This window comes from Atractosteus spatula, chromosome 10 (genome assembly GCF_055471065.1).
Source record: "Atractosteus spatula isolate fAtrSpa1 chromosome 10, fAtrSpa1.hap1, whole genome shotgun sequence".
In the NCBI taxonomy this organism is placed as follows: Eukaryota; Metazoa; Chordata; class Actinopteri; order Semionotiformes; family Lepisosteidae; genus Atractosteus; species Atractosteus spatula.
The window spans coordinates 6,668,976-6,678,968 of record NC_142715.1 but is presented as its reverse complement, the minus strand read 5'-3'; the positions used below and the strand labels follow the sequence as shown (position 1 = coordinate 6,678,968).

Genomic DNA, 9,993 nt, shown 5'->3' with positions numbered 1-9,993 from the left:
GAGCCCAAACGTGCCTTTGAAAACACAAATGCATTCGCCTCGTTTTAAAATCTTCGCACTTCACATCCCACAGATACTAAATTTACTGCTAGTCCTGCCTTAGGAGAACAGTCGGTTTAGTTCATCAAGATATCACAAGAGAGTCTATGCATATCTCCATATTTCTGTGTCAGAAATATCTCGCTGTGTCAGAGAACATCTGAAGCAGAACATCCTTCGGACGAGACGTCAAACCGAGGTCCTGACTCTCTGTGGTTATTAAAAATCCCAGGGCGTTTCTCGAAAAGAGTAGGAGTGTTACCCCGGCGTCCTGGCCAAATTTCTCATTGGCCCTTACCAATCATGGCCTCCTAATAACCCCCCTCTCTGAACTGGCTTCATCCCTCTGCACTCCTCCCCACTGAGAGCTGGTGTGTGTGGGGAGCGTTCTGGCGCACTATGGCTGCCGTCGCATCATCATTCCAGGTTGGGGGGCTGCACACTGGTGGCGGTAGTGGGATTCCCCATCACCTGTTAAGCGCTCTGAGCGGAGTGTCCAGAAAAGGCGCTATATAAGTGTCAGCAATTATTCATTGTTAATTAACACGTCAGGGCTGTGAAGATTAAAGATCTCTCCAAGCCCGTTGTTTCCCATTTCACACTCCGATCTCTCTCTCGTCTGTGCTCTCCAAGACGGTTTTCCGAGCTCACGCATCCGAAAGACCACCGAAACCCAAATTATCCCGCAGCTAGGATCGCATCTTCCCCCTTCTCTTAATGACAGACTACTCTTCTTCTAAATTCTCTCGAGTCATGGGAGGTTTCCTTTCACACCTCTCCTGACTTCACACCTCCTGACTGGCCTCTCTCTCTCTCTGTCCCCTGCTCCCGTCTCTCGCTCCTCCTCTCTCCCAGCCTCTGTTCTCCCCCTACATCACCTCTGCTTCCTGCCCTGTCTCCCTCACGCCTGAAGCAGACTCCACGGCCGAAACGTTCTTCTCTTTTCAGCAGGGAATAAACCTATGACTTGTTCTGACTGGAGTGTCCAGTCAGTGTGTCTGTGTGAACCCCTCTCTCTCTCAGTGCAGTGTTAATGTACTGGAGTGTCCAGTCAGTGTGTCTGTATTAACGCCTCTCTCTCAGTGCAGTGTTCATGTACTGGAGTGTCCAGTCACTGTGTCTGTATGAACCCCCCTCTCTCTCAGTGCAGTGTTCATGTACTGGAGTGTCCAGTCAGTGTGTCTGTATGAACCCCTCTCTCTCTCAGTGCAGTGTTAATGTACTGGAGTGTCCAGTCAGTGTGTCTGTATGAACCCCTCTCTCTCTCAGTGCAGTGTTAATGTACTGGAGTGTCCAGTCAGTCAGTGTGTCTGTATGAACCCCTCTCTCTCTCTCAGTGCAGTGTTAATGTACTGGAGTGTCCAGTCAGTGTGTCTGTATGAACCCCTCTCTCTCTCAGTGCAGTGTTAATGTACTGGAGTGTCCAGTCAGTCAGTGTGTCTGTATGAACCCCTCTCTCTCTCTCAGTGCAGTGTTCATGTACTGGAGTGTCCAGTCAGTGTGTCTGTATTAACTCCTCTCTCTCAGTGCAGTGTTAATGTACTGGAGTGTCCAGTCAGTGTGTCTGTATGAACCCCTCTCTCTCTCTCTCAGTGCAGTGTTAATGTACTGGAGTGTCCAGTCAGTCAGTGTGTCTGTATTAATCCCTCTCTCCCTCTCAGTGCAGTGTTAATGTACTGGAGTGTCCAGTCAGTGTGTCTGTATTAACCCCTCTCTCTCTCTCAGTGCAGTGTTCATGTACTGGAGTGTCCAGTCAGTGTGTCTGTAGGAACCCCTCTCTCTCTCTCGTGGTTAGCACTGCTACCTTGCAGAGGTAGGGCCCTGGGATCAATCCCAGACAAACATCAGGTATGTCCCCCTCGTGTTTGTGAAGGATGTCTCTAGGGCCCCTGGTTCCCACAGCCCAAAGGCACACTGGTAGATGAATCGTCTCCTGGGAGAATCAGGCCTAGGTGTGGGAATCACCTTGGACTCTATCCCACCTTGTGCCTATTACAGGCAGGATGAGCTCCAGCCCTCCTGACCCTGAATTTGAAGAAGCAGTGGCCAGCAGCCAGATCACTCTGCAACTCCCAGCTGGCAGCCCCCACCACTAGAGCTCAGCAGGTGTGAGCCTGGTCAGTACCTGGAGGGGAGACCTCCTGGGAAAAACTAAGGCTGCTGCTGGAAGAGGTGTTAGTGGGGGCCAGCAGGGGGCACTCACCCTGCGGTCTGTGTGGGTCCTAATGCCCCAGTATAGTGATGGGGGACACTGGACTGTAAACAGGCGATGTCCTTCGGATGAGACGTCAAACCGAGGTCCTGACTCTCTGTGGTCATTAAAAATCCCAGGGCGTTTCTCGAAAAGAGTAGGGGTGTCACCCCGGTGTCCTGGCCAAATTTCCCATTGGCCCTTACCAATCATGGCCTCCTAATAACCCCCCTCTCTGAACTGGCTTCATCACTCTGCTCTCCTCCCCACTGAGAGTTGGTGTGTGTGGGGAGTGTTCTGGCGCACTATGGCTGCTGTCGCATCATCCAGGTGGGGGCTGCACATTGGTGGCGGTAGTGGGATTCCCCATGACCTGTAAAGCGCTTTGAGTGGAGTGTCCAGAGAAGCGCTCTATAAGGTGTCAGCAGTCATTATGAATTCAAGGAAACGGACGAAGGGGAGGTCAGACCAGCCCTCCGGCGTGAACGTGCTGGTGCCGTTTTAAGCCGCCAGCCTTGTTGAACCTCCTCCCGCACTCCGGGCAGCCGAAGGGCCTCTCGCCCAGGTGGGTGCGCCGGTGCGTCCTCAGGGTGCTGGCGTCCCGGAAGCACTTCCCGCACTGGCCGCAGGCGAAGGGCTTCGCCCCCGTGTGGATGTGCAGGTGGGTCTTCAGCGTGTTGGAGTGGGTGAAGCTCCTCCCGCACTGGCCGCAGGCAAAGGGCCGCTCGCCCGTGTGGACGCGCAGGTGGGTCTTCAGGGTGTCCGGCCGGCTGAAGCTCCTCCCGCACTGGCCGCAGGCGTAGGCCCGCTCCCCCGTGTGGACCCGCCAGTGGATGGCGAGGTGGGCCGGCCGGCTGAAGCCCCGCCCGCACTGACCGCAGCAGAAACGCTTCTCGGCCGCCGGGCGGCTGCGCGGACGGGCGCTGGGGCCCTTCCCACCCGGGGCGCCGCGCGCCTCGAGGTGCGCTCCCGCAGCGCGGATCATCGACCGAGGCTCCGTGTCCCGCTGGGTAAAACTGAAGCCGGCCAGTTCCGCTCCGTGACGCGCTTCTGCAAAGCAAGTTTCCAGATGATTCCTCTTCTCTGTAAATACTAAGAGCCCAGGTGTCTCACTCTCAGGCTCGGTCTTCATCATGGGCACAGAGTCCAGATCCTCCACCCTCTGTCTGCTCTCTGGGTGCTGCTGCTCACTGAGGGTCTCTTTCCCTTGTGCGGCGGCGAGCTCTGTCTCCTGCATCAGACGGGAGCCCCACTCCTCCTCCTCCTCAGTGGGCTGCTGTTCAAGAGGAGCCCTGTCCCCAGCGTCAGGGAGAGCGCTGACCTCTGACCCTGCAAACACAGCACAAGAGTCAAGAGCTTTAACATGGGCTGAGAGTAAAGGTCAAAACCTTCTCCGAGAGAACGTTTAATGTCGCAATAACTGAATAATCTTCAACAATGAAGCCCAAAGAGGAATTGTGACGATAATCAAGATCAATAAAACATCTACCAGATTAGAAGCCATGCAAAGGCTCAGGCACAAGACTATACATGCCATGCACACAAAAGAAGAGAGCTAAGATATTTCAGTTCATGGATGACTTTAGTTTATGCATGCACGGATTAGTTTATCTGCAGGGTCAATCAATCTGGGCTCCACGTCCTGCTCTGTAAGATTAAACTCACCCAGCTCTTCTTTGAGCTCTTGTACAGAGACACGGCCCAGTTCAATACAATGTGCTGCAATATTCTTGGTGTCCAGATGATTCATCTTCTCTGTAAAATCATCAGATACTAAGAGCCCAGGTGTCTCACTCTCAGGCTCGGTCTTCATCATGGGCACAGAGTCCAGATCCTCCACCCTCTGTCTGCTCTCTGGGTGCTGCTGCTCACTGAGGGTCTCTTTCCCTTGTGCGGCGGCGAGCTCTGTCTCCTGCATCAGACGGGAGCCCCACTCCTCCTCCTCCTCACTGGGCTGCCGTTCAAGACGAGTCCTGTCCCCAGCGTCAGGGAGACCGCTGACCTCTGACCCTGCAGACACAGGACAAGAGATCAAGACCTTTAACATGGGCTGAGAGTAAAGGTCAAAAGGAATTGATACGTGCAGAAAAAGCGTGTTTGAGAGAGCACAGAAACGGATCTTTAATGATTTATCAATACTTTGATAACTGCCTTTAAATGAAAACGCTAAAGCTCACTTTCCAACCTGATGCACATGGAAGGTGAAAAACAAACCGTAAAGCACCCACGAGCTCTTTGACCACAGAGTGAAAAGGATCTATAATAAAAAAAAGCAGATTTCACCCAAGTCTCTGTCCAGGTGGGGCTCTGGACACAAGAGCAAACGGAAAAGTTCAGTCACATACGCGAAAAAATCCTAGATGAAACGATTCAGAAGAACAAACGACATTGACCGAGAGAATTAAAAAAAAACAACAACAAGGAGATCAAACTGACAGAAATTCTCTTGCAAGACCACTTCAGCTACAAGCAGGGAGTGCTCACTGAAAGCAGAGTCATTTTACCTTAACCCACAGGCGTCTCGTAGCATTGAAACACCATTACAGAGCACCAGCCTCAGCCAAATAATGACGGACGAAAACAAATGGACTTTATTCGTGGTTTAAAAAGGAATATCCACTAAAATAACTATGCTTAAAGAAAGGGGTAAAAATATTCCTCAACACACTGGAGTGAAATTACAATGTGGATGCACTTTGAAACTGAATTTTCACCAGCCAAAAAGAAATGCAGCGGTTCAGCTCACACAAAAGACAGCGCGTGAAATGTGGGGTGAAGAGACAGCTATAAAAACAATCATCACACTCAGCCAAAATCAGAGAGACCCACCTGGCAGAACAGTTTGTCCTTGACACTGACCTGCTGATCCCGAAAGAAACAAGACTACATCTCCAGAAATGAAACAGTGTCAAGTGAAAAGAGTGGCTTCCCCTAACCTCCAGAGACAGGCTAATACAGACACACTGACTGAACACTCCAGTACATGAACACTACACTGAGAGAGAGAGAGGGGTTCATACAGACACACTGACTGGACACTCCAGTACATGAACACTGCACTGAGAGAGAGAGAGGGGTTAATACAGACACACTGACTGGACACTCCAGTACATTAACACTGCACTGAGAGAGAGAGGGGTTCATACAGACACACTGACTGGACACTCCAGTACATTAACACTACACTGAGAGAGAGAGGGGTTCATACAGACACACTGACTGGACACTCCAGTACATTAACACTACACTGAGAGAGAGAGGGGTTCATACAGACACACTGACTGGACACTCCAGTGCATTAACACTGCACTGAGAGAGAGAGGGGGGTTAATACAGACACACTGACTGACTGACTGGACACTCCAGTACATTAACACTGCACTGAGAGAGAGAGAGGGGTTCATACAGACACACCGACTGGACACTCCAGTACATTAACACTGCACTGAGAGAGAGAGGGGTTCATACAGACACACTGACTGGACACTCCAGTACATTAACACTGCACTGAGAGAGAGAGAGGGGTTAATACAGACACACTGACTGGACACTCCAGTACATTAGCACTGCACTGAGAGAGAGAGGGGTTCATACAGACACACTGACTGACTGGACACTCCAGTACATTAACACTGCACTGAGAGAGAGAGAGAGGTTCATACAGACACACTGACTGGACACTCCAGTGCATTAACACTGCACTGAGAGAGAGAGGGGGGTTAATACAGACACACTGACTGACTGACTGGACACTCCAGTACATTAACACTGCACTGAGAGAGAGAGAGGGGTTCATACAGACACACCGACTGGACACTCCAGTACATTAACACTGCACTGAGAGAGAGAGGGGGGTTAATACAGACACACTGACTGACTGGACACTCCAGTACATTAACACTGCACTGAGAGAGAGAGAGGGGTTCATACAGACACACCGACTGGACACTCCAGTACATTAACACTGCACTGAGAGAGAGAGGGGGGTTAATACAGACACACTGACTGACTGGACACTCCAGTACATTAACACTGCACTGAGAGAGAGAGGGGTTAATACAGACACACTGACTGGACACTCCAGTACATTAACACTGCACTGAGAGAGAGAGAGGGGTTCATACAGACACACTGACTGGACACTCCAGTACATTAACACTGCACTGAGAGAGAGAGAGAGAGAGGGGTTCATACAGACACACTGACTGGACACTCCAGTACATTAACACTGCACTGAGAGAGAAAGAGGGGTTCATACAGACACACTGACTGGACACTCCAGTACATTAACACTGCAGTGAGAGAGAGAGGGGTTAATACAGACACACTGACTGGACACTCCAGTACATTAACACTGCACTAAGAGAGAGAGAGGGGTTCATACAGACACACTGACTGGACACTCAGTACATTAACACTGCAGTGAGAGAGAGGGGTTCATACAGACACACTGACTGGACACTCCAGTACATGAACACTGCACTGAGTGAGAGAGGGGTTCATACAGACACACTGACTGGACACTCCAGTACATCAACACTGCACTGAGTGAGAGAGGGGTTCATACAGACACACTGACTGGACACTATATTGCAACGCTTGGAGCGTCACAGAAGTATTTTGACGCACAGCTCATAAACAGACAATTTGCCGTTTCCAGTGTGAATCGAATCGGCACAACTAGTATTTAAAAAAGTATTTGTGTTCTCTGCAAGCCCGTCCTGTTATTCCTCTACGTGCAATCGTTTTGACAGTCAAAATATCACATCATAAAATGATCTTTTATTACTGTTTAGTAAGATAAACCAGAATAAACCTATATAATCAAGTCCATTCAATATGCCTTTATTATAGGGAGGCGTGACGGATGTTAATATAAACAAAACGAAAAAATACAGCTAGCTTTCCTCTTAGATCTCCGTGAATTCTTTTTAACTTGCTCTCTGTCCTCTGGAAATATCTGTCCGTTATGGGGGGGAGATGAAGTTGAACAAGCACTTTTATATATACAGTGGTGTGAAAAAGTGTTTGCCCCCTTCCTGATTTCTTATTTTTTTGCGCATTTGTCACACCGAAATGTTTCAGATCATCAAACCAATTGAAATATTAGACAAAGATAACACAAGTACACACAAAATGCAGTTTTTAAATGAAGGTTTTTATTATTAAGGGAAAAAAAAATCCAAACCTACATGGCCCTGTGTGAAAAAGTGATTGCCCCCCCTGTTAAAACATAAATCAACTGTGGTTTATCACATCTTTGGAAAGCTGAGTTCAATTTCTCTAGCCACACCCGGGCCTGATTACTGCCACACATGTTCTCAATCAAGAAATCACTTAAATAGGACCTGCCTGACAAAGTGAAGTAGACCAAGAGATCCTCAAAAGCTAGACATCATGCCGTGATCCAGAGAAATTCAGGAACAAACGAGAAACAGAGTAATTGAGGTTTATCAGTCTGGAAACGGTTATAAAGCCATTTCTAAAGCTTTGGGACTCCAGCGAACCACAGTGAGAGCCATTATCCACAAATGGTGAAAACATGGGACAGGGGTGAACCTTCCCAGGAGTGGCCGGCCGACCAAAATTACCCCCAAGAGCGCAGCTACGACTCATCCAAGAGGTCAGAAAAAAACCCACAACAACATCCAAAGAACTGCAGGCTTCACTTGTCTCAGTTAAGGTCAGTGTTCATGACTCCACCATAAGAAAGAGACTGGGCAAAAATGGCCTGCATGGCAGAGTTCCAGGACGAAAACCACTGCTGAGCAAAAAGAACATAAAGGCTCGTCTCAGTTTTGCCAGAAAACATCTGGATGATCCCCAAGACTTTTGGGGAAAATACTCTGTGGACTGCCGAGACAAAAGTTGAACTTTTTGGAAGGTGCGTGTCCCATTACATCTGGCGTAAAAGTAGCACAGCATTTCAGAAAAGGAACGTCATCCCAACAGTAAAATATGGTGGTGGTAGTGGGATGGTCTGGGGCTGTTTTGCTGCTTCAGGATCTGGAAGACCTGCTGTGGTAAATGGAACCATGAATTCTGCTGTCTACCCAAAAATCCTGAAGGAGAACGTCCGGCCATCTGTTCGTGACCTCAAGCTGAAGCGTACTTGGGTTCTGCAGCAGGACAATGATCCCAAACACACCAGCAAGTCCGCCTCTGAATGGCTTAAGAAAAACAAAATGAAGACTTTGGGGTGGCCTAGTCAAAGTCCTGACCTGAATCCGATTGAGATGTTGTGGCATGACCTTAAAAAAAGCGGTTAAGGCTCGAAAACCCTCCAATGTGGCTGAATTACAACAATTCTGCAAAGATGAGTGGGCCAAAATTCCTCCACAGCGCTGTAAAAGACTCATTGCCAGTTATCGCAAACGCTTGATTGCAGTTGTTGCTGCTAAGGGTGGCCCAACCAGTTATTAGGTTTAGGGGGCAATCACTTTCACACAGGGCCAGGTAGGTTTGGATTTTTTTTTCCCCTTAATAATAAAAACCTTCATGTAAAAACTGCATTTTGTGTTTACTTGTGTCATCTTTGTCTCATATTTCTATTTGTTTGATGATCTGAAACATTTCAGTGTGAGAAACATGCAAAAAATGAAGAAATCAGGAAGGGGGCAAACACTTTTTCACACCACTGTATATAAGCATTAGAATATCTCCAAACATCTAACTGAAATACAACTGTTGCTCGTCAAGACGCCGAGTGTCGTGACAGTAAATTTAGACAATTACAGTTCTGAGTTCGAACAGATATTTACTTTATACAACAAGTCACCCCCCACTGACCTGACAGCTCCGGTTTCACGACCATTTCTTCCTTTATCTCTGCAGCGATTTCACAGGGAGGCGTGTGTCCATCACGATCTGTCTGTCCCCGATCTCCTCCTGCTCCCGACTCCTTCTCCCAGAACCACAATCTCACCTTCAGCCTCTCGTTTTCCTCCTTCAGCCGCGCCATCTCACTCCCGAAAGTCTCCTCCACACACTGGGTGATCTTAAACACGGCCCGTCTCGCCAGGATCTGGGCGACGCTGCGGAGTTTGTGTTGCAACCCGTCCTCGGCGTCGGCGTCGGCCGCCCCGTCGCGGAAAACCTCCGACACCTCGTACACGATCGCCTTGAGCAGCGCCTCCATGAAGGAGTGCAGCTCGCTTTGCAGAAGGAGCAGGCAGCCCGCCATCTTCTCTGCGGAGACAAGGCGAAAGGAAGAGCTGATCCGTGCAATCGGCAGCTCTGACCCACGATCGGTGTTTAAAAACACGTCGGGGGGTCGTGTTTTGCCGCTGTTGCTCTCGACAGGAACGGAGGGCCGCTCTTCCATACTGGTTCCGGGTCAAGAGCCTCGCTTCCTTAGCGACTGACGGGCCTGCAGCGTAAATGAGGGACTGCGGTCTTATTATTTTTTTAAATAAAATTAGCTAACGCAGAAGAGAACGAGCACCTGAAGGGAGAGAAAAATATAGGATAATGAATCGGTAAATCCAAATTTTTAAAAAAAAAGGAACTAGGAGAGAGGGGTTCATACAGACACACTGACTGGACACTTCAGTACATTAACACTGCACTGAGAGAGAGAGGGGGGTTCATACAGACACACTGACTGGACACTCCAGTACATTAACACTGCACTGAGAGAGAGAGGGGTTCATACAGACACACTGACTGGACACTCCAGTACATTAACACTGCACTGAGAGAGAGAGGGGGTAATACAGACACACTGGCTGACTGGACACTCCAGTACATTAAAACTGCACTGA

The 9,993-nt window shown here is 49.2% G+C and overlaps 1 protein-coding gene across 1 annotated transcript; it reads right to left on the bottom strand.

Annotated features, from left to right (window-relative positions):
• Positions 1-353: 353 nt before the first annotated feature.
• LOC148824644 (uncharacterized) lies at positions 354-9,517 on the bottom strand. The gene is made up of 3 exons (XM_088926429.1): positions 9,020-9,517; positions 3,896-4,240; positions 354-3,559 (listed from the first exon to the last, which is right to left on the bottom strand). Exons 1-3 carry the CDS (start codon positions 9,411-9,413, stop codon positions 2,694-2,696), a joined length of 1,605 nt encoding a protein of 534 aa, XP_088782555.1. The 5' UTR covers positions 9,414-9,517; the 3' UTR covers positions 354-2,693.
• Positions 9,518-9,993: the final 476 nt, after the last annotated feature.

Bases quoted from the DNA above. Each gene is read 5' to 3' on its own strand.
- LOC148824644 (XM_088926429.1), bottom strand. From the start codon at position 9,413: ATGGCGGGCTGCCTGCTCCTTCTGCAAAGCGAGCTGCACTCCTTCATG. The intron at 4,241-9,019 runs GTCAGTGGGGGG...CTGTGTCTGCAG, and splicing joins CGTGAAACCGGAGCTGTCAG to GGTCAGAGGTCAGCGGTCTC. The intron at 3,560-3,895 runs GTGAGTTTAATC...CTGTGTTTGCAG, and splicing joins AGAGCTCAAAGAAGAGCTGG to GGTCAGAGGTCAGCGCTCTC.